Source organism: Salvia hispanica, chromosome 4 (genome assembly GCF_023119035.1).
Source record: "Salvia hispanica cultivar TCC Black 2014 chromosome 4, UniMelb_Shisp_WGS_1.0, whole genome shotgun sequence".
Classification (NCBI taxonomy): domain Eukaryota; kingdom Viridiplantae; phylum Streptophyta; class Magnoliopsida; order Lamiales; family Lamiaceae; genus Salvia; species Salvia hispanica.
This window is the reverse complement of record NC_062968.1, coordinates 44769563-44794630: the sequence shown is the minus strand read 5'-3', so window position 1 is coordinate 44794630 and position 25068 is coordinate 44769563. Positions and strand designations below refer to the sequence as shown.

The following is a 25068-nucleotide window of genomic DNA, read 5'->3' as shown; positions in this document are numbered from 1 at the left end:
AAAATCATCTCAAATCTTTAAATTTACGTAACTCTCTCAATTTAAATTATTTTTTCGCAAAAAATATATCAAATTAAAGATAATTTAATAAGGATTCCAACGAGATCTCAATTGCATATGTTCCGACGATGTTTGGGTGATGAAATTTGATAAATTATATTTCAATTTTCGTACATGTTGATAAACAGTTTTTATCAACAAATGCAACAAAAAATCTCAATACATTGTAGGCAAAATCTCAATATTATGCATGTCCAATCTCAATAAAAATGTGTTGATATTTTTTTGTCCTTGTATTGATATTCTAATGTCATATTGTTGATATTTGTAATACACAATGTTGATATAAAAAAACACCCACGAAAATTATCATATGATAACATAATGACGATATTACCGTTTTGTTGATATTTTGTCTACTATTTATTGAGATTTGTGAGCTTTAATCTCATCCACTCATTTTTAAATCTAAGAGTGGAGATTTAGTCTTGATTTTGGATTAAGGTGCTTATAAGCATTAGAATATGACCCCTGTAAGGATGATTTGGGAATAAGTTACATAAATTTTAAATAAAATAGAGAAAATAAATGAAAAGAACAATCGTACAAGAAACTGCATTACACCAACCACAGACAATCAGCCTTCCCACCGCTCACTCACTTGCTTTAGAGAAAAACAAATCTCTTTTACAATCTGGTTCAGATCCCTCTCCTACTCACGAAAATTCAAAGTTTTATATACAGCCAGAAAATGAATTAAATACATTTCTTAGTTTAGTTTCTCTCACTAGAAAGAACCCTGTGTCTCCCCACATCTCTCTTCCCCTCTCCAGATCTCACTCTTGTTGGTTACCAGAGGGTTCAAGGGTTTCTCTCCCGCTGCTCCAGATCTCAGAGCGCCTGTTGGCGTGGTCGTTTTTCCTGTCAATTCCTACGATCCTTTCCCAGATCCGGAGCTCCGAACTAGGGGATTTGATTCGCCGTCTGACATCATGGCGGCCGCAAATGCTCCGATCACCATGAAGGAAACCCTAACGGTATTAATTTGATCGTTCTCCGACCCAATTTCGAACATTGATTCAATTTCCAACTGTTTTGACTAATCAATTCGATGAAATGATTCAATTTGGCTTAATCATCACTTGGCACTGTTAATCACTGTGGAGTTCGAAATAATTGGTTTCAAACATCGTTTAGTTTAATATCAGATCTATCAATAATGTCTTAGGCTTTTGTGATTTGAGCTGGTTTCAGTGGAATTCATATTTTTGATTGTGTCTTGTGGTGATTGCAGCTGACTAGCATCGGTATCAATCCACAGTTCATTACTTTCACAAATGTGACAATGGAATCGGATAAGTTTATATGTGTTCGGGAGACGGCACCTCAGAACAGTGTGGTTATTGTCGACATGAGCATGCCAAATCAGCCTTTGAGGCGTCCTATCACTGCAGATTCAGCTCTTATGAATCCAATTTCTCGAATCTTAGCTCTAAAAGGTGACTGAGTTCTCATTAGCTCTTTTTAGTTTTTAAATGTTTTATATTTAACGTTTCATTTTCAATGGATTGAGTTGATTGTAATAATTTTTATTTGGGACCTCATTTATTAGGACATCAATACTTAGATTGATTTGTTTGTGTGTTCTCGCGAGTGACTCAGAGTAGCCAAAAACATATTTGTGTCTCTGTATATCTGAAACTCATGTGCCTGAGTGAGTACTGTTTAACATTAGCTGGTATGATCAATGTTTTGAATAACCAATAACCATGAATGCCAATCTGGGAGAATTGTTTAAACTTAGAGAGCTAGTATATAATGAGAAGCGAGCTGCAGCTGAAGATAGGGAATTGAGACTTGGGTCGAGTAAATATTTGATGAGAACTCAAATGGTGACGTTTTTACCATTTCAGTTCGTTTGATCATTCTATGATTATGATTGTGTTTTTTTGCCTTAGCATCCAATGCTATTATTTCAATATAACTTTTTAAAGCAGTTAAAGGGTGAGGTATAACAGCTGTTAATATGGGAAGTTGATTTTTAAAAGGCGCAGCTTGATGCTAAACACTTGTGCACTAAATAGTTTTAGAGAGGCTAAATGACTATAATACTAAAAAACAAACAATAGAATTTTTATGAAAAGACCATTAATTTCTACATCTTTGGGTTGAAGGGCTGAACCCAACAATGACGAAATTCCCCTGGCTACTCTAAGTTAAGATATTAATGTTAGATAATATCCTCGCTATTTTAAACTGGAGCCAGGGATGTCAAGAAGGCTGTGGATTATTCCTGTTCTATCGGGGAGATTATTTTGCATGTTTGGTTCTGCAATTTTCTGGTCATAATTATTCTAACTTTCTAAGAACATAATTATTTTATAAAGAAGCCTCTGCATGGTGATGTCAAAGCCTCAGTTTTATGACAGACTATTTAGTTTGCTCTTTAGAGTGTAGACTGTCTCCCTACAGAGAACATGTTAGATGCATGCTTTCTATATAGAACCCCTTATAGTAATAATACTAGTTAAATATGTTTATGAAATATCGTTTGTATATTATCTACAGTAAATCATACATATGAACTTCTAATCCTATGTCCTAATGATCTCTCATTTAGTGCAAGTATTTTTCTCAAATAAACTTAAAATTCTCCAATTTTGCAACCAATAACCATTAACCATCACCATTGTATCTAAATTTGCATTTCAATTTTCAAGTGAAAAACCAATTTTCAGCTTTACTAATATATTGATTTGATTTATATTTTAACAAATAGTGGTATCTGTTTATGTATAATTATTAGATATTTCACTTCTGAGACTCCTTTACAACATAATCAGAAATACTGTCAATTTCCTCAACTCTTCATGAAAAACTCTCTTCAACATTCCCAAAATTGATATTGATATCAAACACATCCTTAATTTTTTTCTTTAATTATTTATGTTAAAATTATACCGTGTTACATCTAAGGTGTGCTTGGTAATATGAGGGAAGTTTAATCTGTGGCAGTTGCAATGGATGGATAGAATCTTCCATTTGTGATAGAAATGTCCCATTCTGCACTTTTGGGGATATGGAAGTGGTATTGGTCCTATTGGAGGAACGGTTCCTCCATACTAAACAATTGCTTCATTCCAATTCCCCTCTCCAAAACCTTCGATCAGGCACCCCTTTAGTTACTGTAATTGCTAATGTTGTCATGTTCAATAATATGCTCAGGGCTGTATTAACTGGGACCACTCCCCTCTCCAAAACCTTCGATCAGGCACCCCTTAAAATTACTGTAATTGCTAATGTTGTCATGCTGAATAATATGCTCAGGGCTGTATTAACTGGGACCACATTTGTTTGTTTAACAATTTAGCATGCTTTAATTTTCTCTTGGTTTGTATACTGATTTTTTTTCCTTAAAATGTATTGAAGCTCAACTTCCTGGAACTACACAAGACCACTTACAAATATTTAACATTGAGGCAAAGGCCAAACTGAAGTCCCATCAGATGCCTGAGCAGGTGGGATTTTCTTGCCTGTTTAATAAGTACTTTGTTCCTTCTCGTATAATGTTTTATATGGTGGGTAGATTTTAGATGTTGATTTTCCTGGATATTATACTTTTCCACAGGTCATATTTTGGAAGTGGATTACACCTAAGATGTTGGGTTTAGTTACACAATCATCAGTGTATCACTGGTCAATTGAAGGTAATGATGGCATATGCTTAGCTTCTGATTCAGTTTTGTTGGGTTTCTTTCATTGTGGTTTCATTTGAAGATTTTCTTTTTGAACAGGTGAGTCTGAACCTGCAAAGATGTTTGACAGAGCTGCCAATCTAGCAAACAATCAGATAATTAATTATAAGTGCGATCCATCTGAAAAATGGTTGGTTTTGATAGGGATCGCTCCTGGTTCTGCTGAGGTTCGACTCATCTAAACCATGCATTACATTTTGCCTGTGTATCATAGTTTCTATGGATTATTTGCTAGTGACAAAGTTTCCTTCTGTTAATTTAGACTACAAGACTTCAAATATTCCGATGGTTGTTGTACTGTGTTCATTTGTATACATGCAGAAATTGGCAGTAAAAATATAAGAATGCTACTTTCCAATAATGGAGATCTATGGGAGTAACATAAATGTACATACTTAGTGGTAGAATTTTTGTGGAAAAGTAAGTCAGTGTGTTACTTTGTGTACTGCTTTCGTGGATTTTGAAGAGTATCTAGAACCGTTTGAACCAAGTCGTAGATTCTAGCTGTATTTTGGGAAAGGAAGAAGTGCTTGTGGCAGCCATTTATGTCCTTTTACTGGATTTACAATCATTTTGCTGCTTCCCCATTCTTACATGCTGCTAAGCTTAGTTCATACTATAACAATAGTTCATAGGCTCATTGGATAATGATGCAGGTCCTCTTTTTCCCTCACTGTCCCTTCTCTTTTGATTCTCCTGACTGTGTTAGTTGAATCAAACTGCAGATATATATTGCGCTTCAGTGGCTATTATCTATTATAGTATTTCCATCCATCAATTGGCTTTTATGTTCATCCTTGAAAACTAATACAGTGAGATGATATTTATTTTTCTTAGAGGCCACAACTTGTCAAAGGAAGTATGCAGCTATTTTCTGTAGATCAGCAACGTAGCCAAGCACTTGAAGCACATGCTGCATCATTTGCCTCTATCAGAGTACGTAATCATTTCTTTGGATTTGTGACATGCTCTATGCTGTTCAATGAACAAATTTTGTATTATACCTCTCTGTCTGGTTGTGAACAGGTACCAGGGAATGATAAGGATTCCATTCTTATTTCCTTTGCTACGAAGACCTCTAATGCTGGACAGACTACTTCTAAGTTGCATGTTATTGAGCTTGGTGCTCAGCCAGGTGGATTTTATCTTTCTTTGTTGTTTTCTGTCATTGTCATATTATCTGTATGAGTGGATAGGTAATTTATCATGGGTGTCTCTGTCCTTCACCTTACAACTGTCACCATTTACAGGAAAACCATCATTTACGAAGAAGCAGGCAGATCTTTTCTTCCCTCCAGATTTTGCTGACGATTTTCCAGTGGCCATGCAGGTATCCCTTGTTGGAGAACTTATGATTTTATTATGTTTTCTATGTGAGTGTGTATATGAACTATCATATCTGTCATTACTTTGGAGTCGTGGACACTTTTTGGTTTTCCTGTATCTTATCAATTTATTTGGACCTTTGTAGGTGCTAATTATGTAGTTAGGCATCTCACTTTTGTTCCACAATGCTTATTATATTATATTTAACTTTTGCAGATTTCCCACAAGTATGGCCTGACATATGTGATCACAAAGCTTGGCCTGCTATTTGTATATGACCTTGAAACTGCAACAGCTGTATACAGAAACAGAATCAGCCCCGATCCCATATTTCTAACATCCGAAGCTTCATCAGTTGGAGGTTTCTATGCAATTAATAGGCGTGGTCAAGTTTTACTTGCCACAGTAAATGAATCGACTATTGTCCCATTTGTCAGTGGGCAAGTAGGTTTTCCAACTTCTACGTATTGCATCAGTTTTTGAGAAGTCTACTATGTTTCAAGAATTTGAGGCTTAATTGGTTAATGGCAGTTAAACAATCTGGAGCTTGCGGTAAATCTTGCCAAAAGAGGAAACTTACCTGGGGCAGAGAATTTGGTAAGTTTTTATTTGGATATTCATGTTCTTTTCTTGCAAAACATGTTTGTGATATGCAAAACATTTCTCGTGAACCACTGATGGAACTTGGAAGCTTCTCCATTATGATTTTCGTGTTAAAATCATTCATGTTAGTTATTGGTAGACTGGCTACATTTTTATGCATGAAAGGTTACAACTGTCTTCGTTGCTCCTATGATTTAGTATGATTGGGGGCATACCTAGATTTAAATTTCTCCGCCTTATTCTCAGGTTGTTCAGCGTTTTCAAGAATTGTTTGCTCAGACAAAGTACAAAGAGGCTGCTGAGCTTGCTGCAGAATCTCCACAAGGCATCCTTAGGACACCTGATACTGTTGCCAAATTTCAGGTACATCATGTTTGCTATCTATCAATGATTTTCCCCAGCCCCAAGCATTCAGCTGGTGGAAGTACAAGCGGTATCATTTCTTTAACACTTTCTGTTTTATTCAGAGTGTTCCTGTTCAAGCTGGGCAGACACCACCTTTGCTGCAGTATTTTGGAACACTTTTAACCAAAGGAAAGCTCAATGCATTTGAGTCTTTGGAATTGTCTCGACTTGTGGTCAACCAGAATAAGAAGAATCTACTGGAGAACTGGTTGGCTGAAGACAAACTGGAATGCAGTGAGGAACTTGGAGATCTCGTCAAGGTGAAATTCTCAAAAGCTTTAATGTATCCACTGACCACTTCTTTACTTGTTTACCCTGAACATCTCCATCTCTTTTTGCCTAACACGAATCTGCTTCATATTAAACCTTCTAGACTGTTGACAACGACCTTGCACTGAAAATTTATATCAAAGCCAGAGCTACACCGAAAGTTGTGGCTGCTTTTGCTGAGCGTCGGGAGTTTGACAAAATCCTGATTTACTCAAAACAGGTCTGGTTTTGGATAGCCATGTTTGTTGGAGTAACTGGACTCCTTTATTGTTATTAATGTCATATCCTTTGTGTAATCTGCTCCAATGGACTTGTTATTTATCTTGAAACAGGTTGGGTACACACCTGACTATCTTTTCCTTCTGCAAACCATTCTTCGAGCAGATCCTCAGGTATACTAAACACATTTTGGTCTTTTCATTATATTAGGATATGTGCATGTTCTGTTTCAAAAGTTCTTGTTTTCCGATGACTTATTGTTTTAGGGAGTCATTTGGGTTTTTAATGTATTACTTGCCTGCAGGGAGCTGTTAATTTTGCCCTTATGATGTCTCAAATGGAAGGAGGTTGTCCTGTTGATTACAATACCATTACCGATCTATTTCTTCAGGTCCGTGTTTATCTTGTTTTGCAACCATTCTGACTTGCATTGCCAACATCCTCTTCTCAGTTCTCCATTTCTTGTATGAAACATTGAAAGCATGTCTTTTTTTTTACCCTGTAACGCTATTCGCTAATTTGGTAATATATGTGGCTGTTAAATATTTTTTTTCCCCAGAGGAACTTGATTCGTGAAGCAACGGCTTTTCTGCTGGATGTTTTGAAACCAAATTTACCAGAACATGGTTTCTTGCAAACAAAGGTTAATCATTATTTTTCATCCTGCTTTTAATCAAACTCAGTCTACTTAGATATATCTAGACCATGGCATGAGTCCATGACCACTTTTCTCTCTGTATAGGTCTTGGAGATAAATCTTGTGACATTTCCGAATGTTGCTGATGCTATTTTGGCAAATGGCATGTTTAGTCATTATGACAGGCCACGTGTAGCACAACTATGTGAGAAAGCTGGTCTTTACATTCGGGCACTTCAGGTTTTGGCAATCTTCTTTTTCTCCTCCTCCTCCTCCTCCTTTGGCCACTGTCAAGTATATGAAGTATTTATTCCCATATGTCTTACTCAATTCACTTTTATTTGCAGCATTACTCCGAACTGCCTGACATCAAGCGAGTTATTGTGAACACCCATGCAATTGAGCCACAGGTTGCTAACATTTTTATTGATCTTTTCCTTGTCTTAAGCTGGTCTTGTCAGTGTTAATGGTTAATCATTTCAGGCACTTGTGGAGTTCTTTGGGACACTTTCCAAGGAATGGGCTATGGAGTGTATGAAGGATCTGTTATTGGTTAATTTAAGAGGAAATCTTCAGATAATTGTGCAGGTATAAAGAGTGTACAAATGTGGTTCCTATAATATATTGTCCCTTCAAACCCTGTTTTCCTTATCCCTTTTTTCATGCTATGTTTGAAGTGTGTCGATAAGCTGCCCTTAGAAGATTTTAATCAATCCTTTAATGAATTTTGATGTGTAGTAGTCTTCTTATGTTATGTTGTCTTTCTGCATTATTAGGTTGCTAAGGAGTATTGTGAACATCTGGGAGTCGAAGCATGCATTAAGCTCTTTGAGCAGTTCAAATCATATGAAGGGTTGTATTTCTTCCTAGGATCATATTTGAGCTCCAGGTAATCTATTTATGGACGAGTCTTGTAGCATGAGTGGCTGGCATTTTCCACTGAACCTGATGGCTAATTAGGTTACTAATTATTTATTACCTGGCAGTGAGGATCCCGAGATCCACTTTAAGTATATTGAGGCAGCTGCTAAGACTGGACAAATTAAAGAGGTTGAACGTGTTACAAGAGAATCAGAGTTCTATGACCCTGAAAAGACTAAGAACTTTTTAATGGAAGCAAAACTTCCTGATGCACGTCCGTTAATCAATGTGTGTGACCGATTTGGTTTTGTGCCCGACCTCACACATTACTTGTACTCCAACAACATGCTTCGCTACATTGAAGGTTATGTGCAAAAGGTTTGTATCTTTCTGTTGAAAATTTTCATTGGATGAAGAATTTGTTATCCATGGAAGGCTAACCTTGCTTTTTTTGTACATAGGTCAATCCAGGAAATGCTCCATTAGTTGTTGGACAACTGTTAGATGATGAATGCCCAGAAGATTTCATTAAAGGCCTTATCCTTTCTGTCCGCTCTCTGCTTCCAGTTGAGCCTCTTGTGGAGGAGTGTGAGAAGAGGTACTATAGCTGCTCTCCTAACTTGAATTGGGGTCATGTTTTTCCTTGATATCCTTATGCTAAGCCTCTGATGTGCAGGAATCGGCTTCGCCTGCTTACCCAGTTTCTGGAACATCTTGTGAGTGAAGGAAGCCAGGATGTGCATGTTCACAATGCTTTGGGTAAAATCATAATAGATAGCAATAACAATCCAGAACACTTCCTCACTACCAATCCATACTATGATTCACGTGTTGTGGGAAAATACTGTGAGAAGCGTGACCCTACGCTTGCTGTTGTTGCATACCGCAGAGGGCAATGTGATGATGAACTCATCAATGTGACAAATAAGAACTCTTTGTTCAAGCTGCAGGCTAGGTTTGTCATTTACGGCTTTATTCTGTGGTTTCTTACTCCAGTAGGATTTTTTCTAGAAAGCTAATTTGTTGCCATCTTTTTCACAGGTATGTTGTTGAAAGAATGGATGGTGATCTCTGGGCCAAAGTTCTTGATCCGGAAAATGAATTCAGAAGGCTGCTCATTGATCAAGTTGTATCTACTGCTTTGCCTGAAAGCAAAAGCCCAGAGCAAGTCTCTGCTGCTGTTAAAGCTTTTATGACAGCTGACCTTCCTCATGAACTCATTGAGTTGCTTGAAAAGATTGTGCTTCAAAACTCAGCATTCAGTGGGAACTTTAATCTGCAAAATTTACTTATCTTGACAGCAATTAAAGCTGACCCATCGAGGGTTATGGACTATATCAATAGACTCGATAACTTTGATGGACCAGCTGTTGGTGAAGTTGCTGTTGATGCTCAATTGTATGAAGAAGCTTATGCTATTTTCAAGAAGTTCAACTTGAATGTACAGGCTGTTAATGTGTTGCTGGACAATATTCGGGATATTAACCGAGCTGTGGAATTTGCTTATCGTGTTGAAGAGGATGCTGTTTGGAGTCAAGTTGCTAAAGCTCAGCTTCGGGAAGGTCTAGTTAGCGATGCGATAGAGTCATTCATTCGTGCAGATGATGCAACCCAATTTCTGGAAGTAATCCGGGCTGCGGAAGATGCTGATGTTTATCATGACCTAGTGAAATACCTTCTCATGGTCAGGCAGAAATCGAAGGAGCCCAAAGTGGATAGTGAGCTCATTTATGCATATGCCAAGATTGAGAGGCTGGGTGACATTGAAGAATTTATTCTCATGCCAAATGTTGCAAATCTGCCTAGTGTTGGTGACCGCTTGTATGATGAAGCCTTGTATGAGGCTGCGAAGATTATCTTTGCTTTTATATCTAACTGGGGCAAGCTGGCTTGCACTTTAGTTAAGTTGAAGCAATTCCAAGGGGCTGTCGATGCAGCTCGCAAAGCTAATAGTGCAAAGACATGGAAAGAAGTATGTTTTGCCTGTGTGGATGCCGAGGAGTTCCGATTGGCTCAGATCTGTGGTCTCAATATTATCATACAGGTATTCTATAGTTATTTCTACTGTGGATTCATAAGATAAAAGCAGGTTCCAGTATTACATCCAGTGAGCTGTGAACTTCTAATCTCTTCGTGACTTTTTAACATTCTTGTTATTATAGGTGGATGATCTGGAAGAGGTCAGTGAGTATTATCAGAATAGAGGGTGCTTCAATGAGCTAATATCTCTTATGGAGAGTGGTCTAGGATTGGAACGTGCGCATATGGGTATCTTTACAGAGCTGGGTGTCTTATATGCCAGATACCGCCATGAGAAGCTCATGGAACACATTAAATTGTTCTCCACTCGTCTCAATATTCCCAAGCTGATCAGAGCATGTGATGAACAACAGCACTGGCAAGAACTTACGTACTTATACATTCAATACGATGAGTTCGATAATGCTGCAACTACAGTCATGAACCATTCACCTGAAGCCTGGGATCACATGCAATTCAAAGATATTATTGTCAAGGTTGCCAATGTGGAGCTATACTACAAGGCTGTACATTTCTATTTACAAGAGCACCCAGATCTCATCAATGATGTCCTGAATGTCCTTGCACTTCGCCTGGATCACACTCGTGTTGTGGACATTATGCGAAAGGTTCATGTTGAATTAATGTGTTATATGCCTATTAACTTTGTAATTGTTTGGTTTCCAGCATCAGCATTAACTTTGTTCTAATAACATTTAATTTTAACCATTTAGGCTGGTCATCTACGTCTTGTTAAGCCATATATGGTTGCAGTCCAGAGCAATAATGTCTCTGCAGTGAATGAAGCTCTTAATGAGATCTACACAGAAGAAGAAGATTATGACAGATTACGTGAATCTATTGACTTGCATGATAACTTTGACCTTATTGGCCTTGCCCAAAAGGTGAGTTGGAGTATTTATACAGCATCCGTGAAACATTAGAAAAATGTAAACATCTCACCTTTTTTTGCCTGAACAGATTGAGAAACACGAACTGCTTGAGATGAGGCGTGTTGCAGCCTACATTTACAAAAAGGCAGGCAGATGGAAGCAGTCGATTGCATTGTCAAAGAAAGATAACCTCTACAAGGATGCAATGGAGACAGCTTCACAATCCGGTGATCGTGAACTTGCTGAGGAGTTGCTTGTTTACTTCATTGAACAGGTGTGACACTAAACTTCATTAAATTCTTATTTCTGCTGTTACGAAAATATTATGATAAGGAATTACATAAAAAAATATACCTCCTCTTTTTTCCTCTTCGCAGAATAATTTTCTGATTTCTGTAATTTCCCTACCAAACTTGATTGTCCTAGCCTTAACAATTTGTATTTTGTAGTATATGAGAACTCATACGTGCAAGGTCTTTGACATTTCTGTTGTAACGTTATTTAATTTGGGCTGTTTGTATGGTGCACAACCCTTGTTGCTCTCAATAGCTGGTTGACTATGTATTACTTTATGCTTCAATCAACTCATGTTTTGATATGTTTTTGAAGTCTGTACCAGCTTGATAGAGCATGAAATATTCATGATTTGGGCAGTTCACTTGCTTTCTGGTGGAGCTATGTGAAATAGTTACTGTGGATGTTTGTAATTCTGATGTCTACCTATTATTTCTGTGATTTGTAGGGGAAGAAGGAGTGCTTTGCTTCTTGCCTATTTGTTTGTTACGACTTGATTCGCCCAGACGTCGCACTTGAACTAGCCTGGGTGAATAACATGATTGACTTTGCCTTCCCCTATCTGTTACAGGTAACAAGCTTCTCTCCTTACCTCATAAGTATATCCCTAGGTTGCTCACAATAATTTAAAGAGACACTAAAATTAATATAATTTGTGTACTTGCTCACTTGTTTCATACATAACCATGTCCAATATTTTCCCATCTTGCAGTTCATCCGCGAGTACTCTGGCAAAGTTGATGAGCTAATCAAGGACAAGATCGAGGCTAAGAAGGAAGAGAAGGCTAAAGAAAATGAGGAGAAAGATGTCATCATGCAACAGGTATAATATACTAGCAAGTTGTTTATTGAGAAAGAGTTGGTATTATAATTCTGGTTATACAGCGTTGCTGCTGTTCAGTCACTATGATGATCTGGTTTGAGAATCACTCAATTGGATGCTGATGATGATTCATCTTGCTTGATATTTGGTGCAGAATATGTATGCCCAGCTGTTGCCTCTTGCTTTACCAGCCCCGCCTATGCCAGGCATGGGTGGGGGCTATGCTGGTCAGCCACCCCCGCCCATGGGTGGTATGGGAATGGGAATGCCTCCAATGCCTCCATTTGGAATGCCATCAATGGGGTCATATTGAGCCCGAACTAATTGTGTGATAGTTGGTGAGCGAGAAATGGATGGATGTCCATGAAGTTTTCGTATTATCTAGTACCTCGCTTCCCTAACAGTTGAAGGGGCCAATGGTAGAGTTGGGGGATAGAAAATAAAAGCTGATTTGGTGTTTCCTGTGATAGGGTGGTGGGATACGAGGTTTATTGTAATATTCTTTTCTTTGGTAGTGAGGCATTTTTTTTGCAGGTCTAGGCCGCAAGCTGAGGTTATTTGTATTTTAAAAAGTAAGTACTTGAACATGACAAACAAATATTACAGGACTAATTTGTTATCTTATATTTTTGTTTGTATATAAACTGCCTCGAATTTCTTCTCCATTAGAAATTAGATTGTATAGTTACTTAGTCAAAAGTTATACTCTCTTTACAAATTCTATGTGATGATGATGAAGTTCAGCTGATCTAGTGTAATTCTATCAATGGAAGTTCTGTATTTGTTTCATTTGGTATAACTAGATGGATACATTGATTCCCTTGAAGTAAGGAATTTTAGTAATAAGTAATAACTATTCAACCAAGTATATACCTCATATTGTGTCCTACAATATTATTATGATCTTACAATATTTGTTAGTACTTGTTTTGTGCCTTCGAAAGGAAAGCTAAACTTTTTTAAATAATGGTTCTCTTTTAAGCTTGCAAGTATGGTAGGCTCTTTTTGATATGGTGAATTGGAATGAGGGTGAGAATAGGAATGAAATGATATTTTTTTTCAAGCAAATTGGTAGAATGAAAGTAAGAATCACATTATATTCCATAATATCAAGTATGACCTTGTTATAATAATGCTATGTGGCCATAATGTGGCCGGTCACACAGTGACATTTTTGTAAATAATTGAAAAGTATAATATAATAAAATAATAGTTTTAGATAGCAATAATGTTATGTGGTCATAATGTGGCTGGCCACACGGTGGCATTTTTGTAAATAATTGAAAAGTATAATATAATAAAATAATAGTTTTAGATAGTGCTTATGTACTTCTACATAATCACCCTTTTCCTTTAATTATGGGGGTTGTACATTTCATTTTAAATATTTGAAATCAATCTCTCTCTACACTAATTACAACTCTATTTCCCAAAATTAATTATTATCGGATCTTTATAAACATAAATATCGTACAATAAAGTTGATGCTCATACTATTTCTAGTAAGACTAAATATTTGTCCCACAAATCGACTTGGGCTCGTAATATAAAAACATGATAGGAAGATGTGAATATAAAAAAGGCTAAATTAGTTTAATTAATTTTTGTCGCAATTTTTAAAATCATCAATTATATTATAATTTTAACATATCTTTTCAATTGTCCCATTTTATTTATACTTGGAATAAATTGTGTATGATGTGGAAAATGAAGCCTATGATTTTTTTTGGCAAAGTTATATATCACCCGTATAAACCATTATTTTTTATATGAAGAATATAGAATATAAGAGCATGCTAAAGTATGTACGTTTATTACATATATTGAAATTTTTCGTTTTTAATTAAACATTTTTTTCATTTAGAAAAGTTTAACTGTAGTTGAGTCAATTTTATAGTATATGTTATAATATATATATTTTCACTCTTAATTTATTTTATCTCTTACTTTACTCACTATTTTATTCATTTTATAATTTTATTTTCTCTTTTACTTTGTTACCTATCCCTTAGCACATTAAACATTCATTTCTTAAACTTTGATAAAAAAAATAGGATATCAGTTATAAAGGAATGGAAAATAACATTTCCATTTTTTTATTTGAAATATCTTAAGTATCATATTTTTTATTCCCTTTCCACCTCCTTAATTCAATCACCTCTAAAAACAAATATACTGTACTATAACCAAAGTCATGTTTGTTTGATGGAAAAGTAAAGTCGATAGAAAAAATTATTCCTAAATAGTACTACCTCCATCTCATTCAAGATAGTGGCGGATCGGGGGGGGGGGGTCGTCCCCTCCGTGCGACTATTTTCCCCTTATCAGGACGTAAAATTACCATGTCCGCCTCCTCCGTTTGCCTCCGGAGTCACTTCAAACAACGAAAAAATAGCCATGTCCGCACTAAATCAAGCTAATACTATATATTCTGCCCCTTCCGTTTCCGGATCATGGATCCGCCACTGATTCAAGATATCTACATTTCCTTTTTAGTTTGTCCCATTCAAGATGTCTAGATTTTACATTTATAATAATAAATAGGTCGAACAAGAGTGGTTATCACATAAGGATGTATCATATCATTTCCATAGGGTACTAATCATATGAAATGTGTATATTACTACTTCATCCGTCCCACAAAAGATGTCACACTTTCCTTTTTAGTTTGTCCCACAAAAGATGTCACATTTCCATTTTTAGAAAAAATTCTCTCTTTCATGAATATAAAAATAATATTTTCTCTCTCCATTTAACACACAAAATAAAACCTCATAAAATCCCGTGCCATCCCACAAGTGTGACATCTTTTGTGGGACGTTGTGGGATGGAGGGAGTACGATTTTAAACGATTAAATGTGATTTACGTAATTATTATTATTATTATTATTATTATTATTATTATTATTATTATTATTATTATTATTATTATTATTATTATTATTATTATTATTATTTACTCCCTCCGTCCCCGAATACTTGATACAGTTTGCCATTTCGGTCCGTCCCCGAATATTTGACACAGTTCACTTTTTCCATTTTTGGTAGTGGACCCCATATTCCACTAACTCATTTCTACTCACATTTATTATAAAACTAATACTTTAAAAGTAGGACCCACATCCCACCAACTTTTTCAACACACTTTCCATTACATTTCTTAAAACCTGTGTCGGATCAAACCGTGTCAAGTATTCGGGGACGGAGGGAGTATTAATGTTTTTGCTATTGTCGTAGACTTTATTATAGTGTCATAACATTATTTTTTAAATCATCAATAATTTCAAATATTAACTTTGTATTTTACTTTATATCATTAAATTTATATTAATTTATCATATACTATTAGTATTACTATTATTTAGTTATTAGTACAAAACGTGTCACTACACTTTAGACCTGTACATTAAAAGGAATTTAAATATTATGTTATACTTACTACATTTACTTAATATTTTTAATTTTTTTTTAAATTAAAAATCTGAAAAAATAAGAAAAGAAATACTCCATAAGTATAAAGCGTACTACATTTTATAGAAGGCTAAGTAAAATATTGTTGGATGAATTAAGGCAAGGGGTAGCATAGTCTTGAAAATTTTCATACTTTTTAAGTGCATTAAATGACTCAATTTTTAAATTAAAAATCTTATTATGGCCGGCCATAATGTGGCCATTTAGCATTACTCTACTCTATTGTTATAATTATTACTCCCTCCGTCCCGGATAATTTGGGTCACTTTGATCGGGCACGGGTTTTAAGAATTGTAATAAAAAGTGGGTTGAAAAAGTTAGTGGAATGTGGGTCCTACCTTTATGTATTAGTTTTATAATAAAATGTGAGTAGAAATGAGTTAGTAGAATATGAGATCCACTACCAAAAATAGTAAAAGTGAAATGAGATAAATTATGTGGGACAGACCGAAATAGAAAATTGGGACGAATTATTTGGGACGGAGGGAGTATATTTTTAAAACTCATGCTCAGTCAAACTATGTATTGTATTGATGGACAAAGGAAGTAATGTTGACTAAAGTCCAAATCAAAATTGGTTCCATCCATTTGCCTAATTTTTTTGTTTGTACGTGTTGGGCATACTAACTTGTGATCATGAATCATATATATATAAGCTTATAGGGAAGTGTTATATTGCTAACTCATAACTTAATTGTTAACTACAATTAAATAATAGCCATTAGATATTCAAATATTTAATAATTTCATAAGAAATTAATGATTAATCGTATTTTTATTTGATTGATGAGTTAAATATGAATCAAACAATATTTCCTCCGATAAAAGCTAATGCATTTAAATGTGGTTGACCTTTAATTTTTCATGAAATCGTTAAATATAAAATAAAACTTTTGAAGTGGAAGTTCACATTTTGGACTATAGTCTAAAATGTTTATATAGTTCGTAATATGAATAGTGAGAAAAGAAGGAAGCATAGTATAGAAGTATAGATCCATTGAATTTCAACTCCGCTTCAATGGCTTCACTTGGCATCTTGACTTTGCCTCTCGCAACCCTAATTTTGGCGTTAATCGTAAGAATTGTCTTGCTCGTAGTTTATCACCGGCGAAGGCGTAGCAATTCCGTCGCTTTCTTTCATCCCTACACCAACGACGGCGGTGGAGGCGAGCGAGTACTATGGTGCGCCGTCAAAGCCGTCCAAGAAGAGTCTCCGCACCTCGATTGTGTCGTATACACCGGCGATCATGACGCTTCACCTCAATCTCTAACCGCTCGAGCGATTGATAGATTCGGCGTCAAGCTGATCCGCCCCCCGAAGGTACATTCGATTTCCATAACCGCTGTTTTAAGTATATATCTTTCTAGGCGGAAATACTGATTGATTCTACTTTAGAAATTAGTATGTGGATTGCAGTGGAAATCAAGTATTTGTTTTATGCTCATCAAAATATACCAATGTTTTCACTGTGTATAGTGGTTTCTAGTCAGGATTTGAGATTTACCTGGTTTTTGGTATTTTGGAGTTGATTTTATTGCACTCCTTGAGGAAATCACTTTACATTTCTTCTGCTTCGTTTTGACAAATAGCAGAAGATTATGCAAGTACAGTTCCTAATTCAGAGGCCTAAAATTTGTGGAGGGTGATTTGGATTGTGTCATTTTACCTTGGCTTTGAGAACTTCAATTAGAAGACTAGCAATAACTTGCTTGATTGGGTTTCTGGTTATCTTTTGCTTTGACAGGTGTTGCATCTTTATAAAAGGAAATGGATTGAAGAAGCTACATATCCTCGATTCACTATGATTGGTCAGAGCCTTGGTTCAATGTATCTTTCATGGGAAGCCTTATGCGCATTCACTCCTGTGTATTATATTGATACCAGTGGATATGCATTCACATACCCAGTTGCATGGATGTTTGGATGTAAAATCATTTGCTACACACATTATCCAACAATTAGTTTAGACATGCTATCCAGGGTTAATGCACGGAACTCTATGTATAACAATGACGCCTTGATTGCTAAAAGGTGCACTTCTTACTCCAATCTCGTTCACATTTCAGCATATTTTTATCCAGGTTTCTATGATATTATGTTGGTTACATGAACTGAGAAGAAAAAAGAATTATTTTATCTAATTCTGTTTTGCGTTGGACCCAGAAAATGAAAACAAAAGCATGATAACGGTGGAGAGAATGGGTAAAATAAGGCATTGTGGGGTTTTTATGGTAAATGAAAATGATGCAATTATGCTATTTCTGAAAGAAACCGAATGGTACATTGTTTGTCGCATCTCACAGAACGCGTAAGGATTATTCTATGGTTGCAAGAAACTTGAAAAGATGTAACGCTGATTCCACCACAAATTCAACTTGGCCATTTGTTTTGGTAGCTAGGCACAGTAACACCAAAATAAGGGAAGAGGACTGAAACTTATTTGCATCCCTTCAAAGGTTTCTCCTTAGTGAAATCTCAGAATGAAAGCAGAGGAATGCCCTAGGTCCAACCGTCCAAGCTCTGTTATATCTCCCTGCTGCTGAAAAGATGTGATATATGATGATATGCTATTTATCTCCCACTTAGTGTTATTTATCTGCCCCAGATCTAATGATGAATTTAATATGTATCTTTGCACCTCATTAGATGTCATGGCATATGCACGAGATATCTTAAGAAACAGATAAATTCCCGAATCTCTGTGTGTTCATGAAGCTAACACTACTTTCTCTTGCCAGTGCCTTTTTCTCGCAGTGCAAAGTTATCTACTATAAGCTATTCAGCTTGATGTATGGAATTGTAGGCTCTCATGCACATCTTGCAATGGTTAATTCCTCATGGACACAATCTCATATTCAAAAGCTTTGGGGGATTCCAGATCGTATTAAGAGAGTTTACCCTCCTTGTGATACTTCTGGTCTTCAGGTGTGTATCTCATATCTCATCTTCTATACCATGCTATCAATTATCTACACAGATCTTTCACTTGATGAAAATGAATTAATGCTTCTTGCTTTCAATTGCTCTTTATAAGTTGAACATGTCTATGCTTAATGGTTTATGAAAGTGCTTTATCTTGTTGCTCACATGTTAGATGTGAGTGTGATTTTCATATTGTATGTCTGCCCTCTATAAATCCTGATATTTGGCTTTAAACAGATACTGGCGTTAGAAAGGTCAGTGGAGCCAATAAAGATTATTTCTGTGGCCCAATTTCGTCCAGAGAAGGTGGGCATTTTTTCAGACCAAGGTACCCATGCTTATGGAATCATTCATTTCATGGTCCATGGCACTGGTGAATTTCAACTTAGATTTCGATTTCTTATGAAACAGGCACATTTGCTTCAACTTGAGGCATTTGCTGCTGCCATCAAGATTTTGGATGCAGATCTGCCAAGACCGAAGCTACAATTTGTTGGTAGCTGCAGGAATGAAGCTGATGAGAAAAGATTGCAATACTTGAAGGACCGAGCCAAAGAGCTTAAATTGGATAATGATGTGGAGTTCCACAAAAATGTAACCTACAGGTCTGCAATACTTTCTATATGCATGGCTTTATTCCACTTTATATTAGGGGGTGTTCAGATGGCAAGACTAAATCTCATGATTAAATATGTATCATGTTTGGTTCATAAGATTGACCCCCACAACTTAATCCTAGATGAATAGTCTCATGATAATTAGTCATAGGCTTCCCCCTCCAACTAAAATAATCCCACAACTTAATCCTAGATAGATAGTCTCATAATAAGTAGTCATGGCAACCGAACGCCACCTTACTGTACTGATCATAGACATTTCCAGTGATTATAAGTTTTGTACAGTCTAAAGTCTAAACACTGAGATGATAGTCGTCCAGTGAAACTGCGTTATTATCATCGAAGTGTAAACCAGCTCACTACACCATGAACCGCAGCATTACTAGTGTAGTTACATCTTCACAACTGCTTAACTAGTGCTCTAATTGCTTATGTCCTCGAGTCTGAAGCTCATTTTATCTGCATATAGCTTCTATAACTTGTTTACTTTCACACCCGTTACGACTATAAGCTTGATACTCTTTCTCTTAATCCTTATCAGCGAGCTGGTGAGTCTGTTGGGTGGTGCTTCAGTAGGAATTCATTCCATGGTGGATGAGCATTTTGGCATAAGTGTGGTGGAATATATGGCTGCCGGTGCCATACCAATTGGTTCGTAGCCATAGTTAGGCACTTGGTTTTTGTACATTTAGGTTATGAAAAATGCCTTCACCTCGCGGTTTCTCTTATTCCTCTTTTCAGCACATAACTCAGCAGGCCCTAAGATGGACATTGTGTTATCCGAAGAAGGAAAGCAAACAGGATATCTTGCCCAAAATTTGGAAGAATATGCAGATGCCATCGTTAACATTATTAGAATGCCGGCATATCAACGGCTTGAGATGGCTGCTGCTGCGAGGAAACGAGCCTCACAGTTCTCAGAACAAAGATTTTATCAAGATTTCAAGTCTGCAGTTCGACCAGTTATGTCAAATACCACTCCATGACAGAATTTTATCATACATACCGGAGAATTTGTTGAACTTACTTAGACAGATGAGGATGACTTAATTTTCCCCCATTTGCACTCAGAATATAACTTGTTGAATTTACTAATCTTGTTGAACTTACTAATTTTCCTCCATTTAGAATATAACTTGTTGAACTTACTAATTTTTTTCCATTTAGAATATAACTTGTTAAACTTACTCCATTTGCACTTGGACAGAATTTTATCATACATGCTAATCTTCAACCGGAAAAATTGTTTCACTACTTTTTTTGTTCCTTTATCTCATCTTACTCATTTTTTCTTTTTATTTCTCTTACTCTATCAAATTTTCGTTAAAATCTGTACTGCTTTCAAAGTTCATACTTTCAAGAAACAGATGGAGTAGGAAATATGGATGAGAATAGGACGTGCGCAATATCGAGTGACAGAGTAACCCAGACTAGCTACTTGTGCTATAAAACCTCAACCATCCCTCTCTATATACAGTACCAAATCAAATGGATTGAATTAAACAAAAATGATTATCAATTGCAATGTAGATGGATAAGCAGAGGCAAAGAGTGAAGGAAGCAAGCATAAGCAAAAACAAAAGAGTGATAAATATATTTCATACCTCCCGCGTCACAGCAAGAGGAGGCAGAGGTTCTTTTATCCAACACCGCCTTCAACTTATTATTTTCACTAAATTAATTTTACTGCAATGTTTTTGTAGGCTATTATTTTTGGTGTACAGCTCAACTTCATGAAAAATTTGTCACACATTTTAAATTTTGTTTTGTTACCTAACCATGGAGACGTGTCTGGTTTGTATAGTGAGTTTGATAAGTTGGGATTGACTATTGAGTGAAGTTGGCTAATAATTGTGATTTTGTGAGGATTAACTATTTGGGTGCAAACTTTTCCATAATTGAGGGGAAATGAAATTGGTCACGCTATGGCAGAGGTAAATGTGGACTAATAGTCACTCGCTTGGGCGCGCGTCAAATATTTGTCGCAATTCTACTTATTTTGATAACTTGTAAAAAGGGGTTATGAATTCGACAATTTCAATTTTCAATCATGTTCTCGAGTTTGTTTCCTGTTTTTCCATTTGATTTGGGATCCATATAATGTAAACTCTTCAATATATGTTAAAAAGAGTCTCACCTTGGACAAAGCCTTCGTTTAGCAATTAGTAGCAAATTGGATGAACTAGACTTTACATGTTTACACAAGAGGCCACATCTTCTTCATTATGTTTTAATTAGGGATGTTAATCGGCCAAACTCCTTGAGTTATCAGGCTATTTAAGTTGTGAATTTTTTTGTTTATATATTTCAACCATAGGCATTCGGGTTTCGAGATATTTGGACCAAATTGTTTTCTAAAAGAAATATTAACTCTTCATAAATAGAAATAAACTAAACACAAGAACAATCGAAATGTTACCGTATTAGTATAATTTACAAAACAACATTTTTTGTCATAATATGGATAAATTTAATTGCGTACGAACTAAACTTTTATATATATAACCATTTCAAATACTTCTTTGAAATAAAAAAATAATTTATGAATAATTAGACCAATTTATTATTTACTTCAAAACTACTCCCTCCATTTTCTCACAGTTAAGACGATTCGGCATGAAGTTTAAGAAAGAGATGGTTAGTGTGTTAAGTAGATAGAGTAAAAAGTAAAAAAAAAAAGAGAGAAAAAGGTAAAGAGAATAAAGTAGAAAATGAATAAAGTAGAGAGAAAAATTAAGAGAGAGTAAAGTAAAAGTGAAAAAAAAGTGCTATATAGAAATGATTCAATGACGAGGGAACTTTCCAAAATAAAAAAAATGACTCAACTATGAGAGAAGGGAGAGATTATTTGTCATGGACATAAGCCTTAGAAATATTTTTAATCAACTAGAAACATGATCAATTTAGATGCATTAATCCAAACATTAGGAACATTGTTTAGTTTACATCATTATGACCTAAATATCGAAATCTTTCAAAAATTTATATGCTTCATATTATAGCATGATCAATTTTAATTGTCTGTTCAACATTATTTAGGTTATATGATTCGTATAATAAGTGAAATATATTTGATGGAAAAGACAATTAATTATATTTTCTCAAGAATAAAAATATCACTATGCGCGAGTATGGGCCAAGACTACCAACTGATTTTGCAAAATTGCAATTAAAAGTTCAATAGCCAACCAAGTTTGACTATTCGTGAATATGTTGAAATGTACTTTTTTTTTCTCGCTCGTGCTAGAATACAAATTACGCGTTAAAACTCGAATAGTTCCAATAACTTATTTCTATGAGCTGGATGAAGTACAAATATAAAATTTTCAAAACTTAATTGTGGTTAAGGATAACGTTGGATAAATTTTAAATTATTGAATAAGCCATGATACTAATTGATTATTTGTAAAATTAAAATGAAAAATATCTGTGTACATTTCAATAAATTTTAAAACATGTTACAGTCAAATAAAATGCATGATCATAATTTAAATTTTTATTAGCATATTAAGAGCATCTCCAACGGCGGACGTCCGTCGTAGTGAGCAAAATGGTAGGACACGGACGTCCGGTGCCCGTCGGATGGACTCGGATATCCGACCCACGGGCGGGCGGACGTTAGCCACTGTGGCGTGGGTCGGATGTCCGACAAAAAATTATTATTATTATTATTATTTTTTAAAAAAAACTCTATAAATAGGGCTTCTTGAACTTCATTTCATTCACACCACTTGTGTTAACAAGTTTCTCTCTCTCTACAAGTTTCATTTCTACTAAAATAGAGTACAATAGGAACTCCCCCACCACGAGCGGAGGAAACACACCCACGTTTCCCACCGGAACGGAGGGAAACTTTGCGGGGATGAATCCCCAGATGGCGGGGATTACTCCCCAAATGTTCTACAATATTAACACTACGAAAAGCATATAATGAACAAAAAGATAAATAAAAGCAAATAAACACGGAGCGAAAAGATAATATGGAGAAAAATTGTAGAACTCAAGGATCCGATGCATAATTCCAAGCTCTTATCCAATCAAATTGCCTTACCTTTTGGTGTCTCTAGAGTTACTAAGTCGACCACAATTATAGATTAAATCTCCTCCCGAGGTGAGAAACCTGTAGATTAGGCGCTAGGATTGAAGTCTCCTTCTAATCCTAAAACTCCTAACTCCCAAAAGTTCGATTAGGTCAAAGACCTCACTCAAAACCTCAACTCTCCCGAGTTTTATTGCATTAAGGTGTGAATTATTCCTATTTCCAGATTAATTATTTCATCTCCCGATTAATCTAATTAATCCTACACAATCAAGTGGTGATCAAGCAATTGAAAGGATAAAACCCAAGAATAATCAAATAACTACAAGAGCAAGGTAAGAACAAGATTAATTGGATAAAAACTATGAAATTAATGCATCATCACCAAGAATTCTACAAAAAGGTGTTTAGCTACTCATGTTCATGGAGAAAACTAAGTTTAACACAACGAATCCGAACAAAAACATGAAAGATAGATACTAAGAACTCTTGTGGCACGAATCTATGGAATGAAGTCTTCAATCTTCCGATTTGGAGTCTTCAATCTTCAATTCTCTCTCTAGAAGTGTTCTTGGAGGTGTGTGTGAGTGTTGGAGGCGGTAACGTAGAATGATATGAACCCTAGGTGTTTTCCCTTTAATCTCCTATAAAAAATCGCGTTTTTGGCAAGAGAATACGCCAAAATAGCGTACCCGGCTGGGTGGAATTATAAAGAGAAAAATTCACCCAGCCGGGTGGTCATTTTCGACCACTTTCTGACCCTTTTCGCGCAGAATCGCTGTACCCGGCCGGGTGAATTTATAGTGTAATAATTCACCCGGCCGCGTGAAAGTTTCTGGACAGCGCAGTGTTCTTGTAACGGCCATAACTTCTTCTACCGAACTCCAATTGAGGTGTACAAGATATCCACGCGAAGCTCTTTCGACGACGAAGAGATTAATATGCATTAGGGGCTGATTGGACTTCAAAATCTCCAGTAAATATTGTCTCAAACCTAGGCTGCTGCACATCCACATATTTTGTGCCTTTTCTACACATTCTTAACAAAATGGTCAACATACCAATATAATAGAGAAGTAGATATAAACATGTCCAATAATAGACAAAATATGATCAAATTCATACATAACCATCCTCTAAAACCATGTAAAATCCAAGTATGTCAGCAGCGGATGGCGAGGGGGAGCGGCAGCCGCAGCCGCAGCGGGTCCTTCGAGGTCCAATCGGAGGCCCCTGAAGCCCCAGATGAGTACGACCGTCTCGCCCGCGCGCAGCTAACGAAGACCCTGAGTCAGACATGCATAGGTGGTTTAGCACGCACGATCCTGTGTACAAAAGGATGTGCAAGGATGTGATCGACGCATGTCGGCGCGATTTAGGAATGCCACCCATTGATGATTATTGCGTCGAGATTGGGGGCGGGGACGTCGGAGGCGGCAGCGGCACGGGCGACGGGGACGAGGACGAGGACGAGGAGGAGTGAGAGCCGAGGGTTGTATTTCTCGACTTTTTATGATTATGTAATTTTTAAGTATTATGTAATTTTTTTTTAAGTATTATGTAATTTTTTTTAATGAAGTATGCGAATTTTCCCGTATTCCGTGTCGACATTTTAATTCCGTAAATTCAATAATTGTGAATTTAATTTTATTGCGGGAAGTCCTAGTGCAGGGGAAGTCCTAGTGATGTGGCAGTGGAATGGGAAGTCCTAGTGATGGCATGGCAGGAAGTTTTTGTGGGAAATCCTAGTAGAAGTCCTAGTGGGAAGGGCGCCCCCGGAGATGCTCTAATTAATCTATTTTTCTTGATAGCATGTCAAACGTCAAGAAAATTTCAAACTAAGAAGATTAAAATCAAAGATTATTGATTTTATATTTTTTAAACATAAAATTTAGAAGATTAGTTGATTTTAA

The 25068-nt window shown here is 36.1% G+C and overlaps 2 protein-coding genes across 2 annotated transcripts; both read left to right on the top strand.

The window, feature by feature from the left end:
- Positions 1 to 703: 703 nt before the first annotated feature.
- Positions 704 to 12770, top strand: LOC125224393 (clathrin heavy chain 1-like). Its single transcript, XM_048127790.1, has 30 exons — positions 704 to 1037; positions 1295 to 1499; positions 3430 to 3518; positions 3629 to 3707; positions 3795 to 3922; positions 4593 to 4691; positions 4782 to 4890; positions 5006 to 5085; positions 5298 to 5525; positions 5613 to 5678; positions 5931 to 6047; positions 6152 to 6349; positions 6463 to 6579; positions 6692 to 6751; positions 6883 to 6969; positions 7138 to 7221; positions 7321 to 7455; positions 7563 to 7625; positions 7699 to 7803; positions 7992 to 8104; positions 8202 to 8454; positions 8538 to 8674; positions 8753 to 9031; positions 9118 to 10120; positions 10239 to 10724; positions 10830 to 11000; positions 11077 to 11262; positions 11731 to 11853; positions 11995 to 12105; positions 12260 to 12770. The coding sequence occupies exons 1-30, from the start codon at positions 993 to 995 to the stop codon at positions 12416 to 12418; spliced, it is 5115 nt and encodes a 1704-aa protein (XP_047983747.1). The 5' UTR covers positions 704 to 992; the 3' UTR covers positions 12419 to 12770.
- A 3768-nt stretch (positions 12771 to 16538) lies between these two features.
- On the top strand, positions 16539 to 20308 carry LOC125219000 (GDP-Man:Man(3)GlcNAc(2)-PP-Dol alpha-1,2-mannosyltransferase-like). The gene is made up of 7 exons (XM_048120837.1): positions 16539 to 16897; positions 17322 to 17608; positions 18316 to 18502; positions 18737 to 18805; positions 18911 to 19104; positions 19658 to 19767; positions 19858 to 20308. The coding sequence occupies exons 1-7, from the start codon at positions 16595 to 16597 to the stop codon at positions 20100 to 20102; spliced, it is 1395 nt and encodes a 464-aa protein (XP_047976794.1). The 5' UTR covers positions 16539 to 16594; the 3' UTR covers positions 20103 to 20308.
- The last annotated feature ends 4760 nt before the right edge of the window (positions 20309 to 25068 follow it).

Coding starts and splice junctions, on each gene's coding strand:
- LOC125224393 (XM_048127790.1), top strand. CDS start 993: ATGGCGGCCGCAAATGCTCCGATCACCATGAAGGAAACCCTAACG. Junction 8,455..8,537: donor TTGAAGGTTATGTGCAAAAG/GTTTGTATCTTT, acceptor TTTTGTACATAG/GTCAATCCAGGAAATGCTCC. Junction 11,001..11,076: donor TTATTGGCCTTGCCCAAAAG/GTGAGTTGGAGT, acceptor TTGCCTGAACAG/ATTGAGAAACACGAACTGCT.
- LOC125219000 (XM_048120837.1), top strand. CDS start 16,595: ATGGCTTCACTTGGCATCTTGACTTTGCCTCTCGCAACCCTAATTTTG. Junction 16,898..17,321: donor AGCTGATCCGCCCCCCGAAG/GTACATTCGATT, acceptor TTGCTTTGACAG/GTGTTGCATCTTTATAAAAG. Junction 17,609..18,315: donor GACGCCTTGATTGCTAAAAG/GTGCACTTCTTA, acceptor TTCTCTTGCCAG/TGCCTTTTTCTCGCAGTGCA.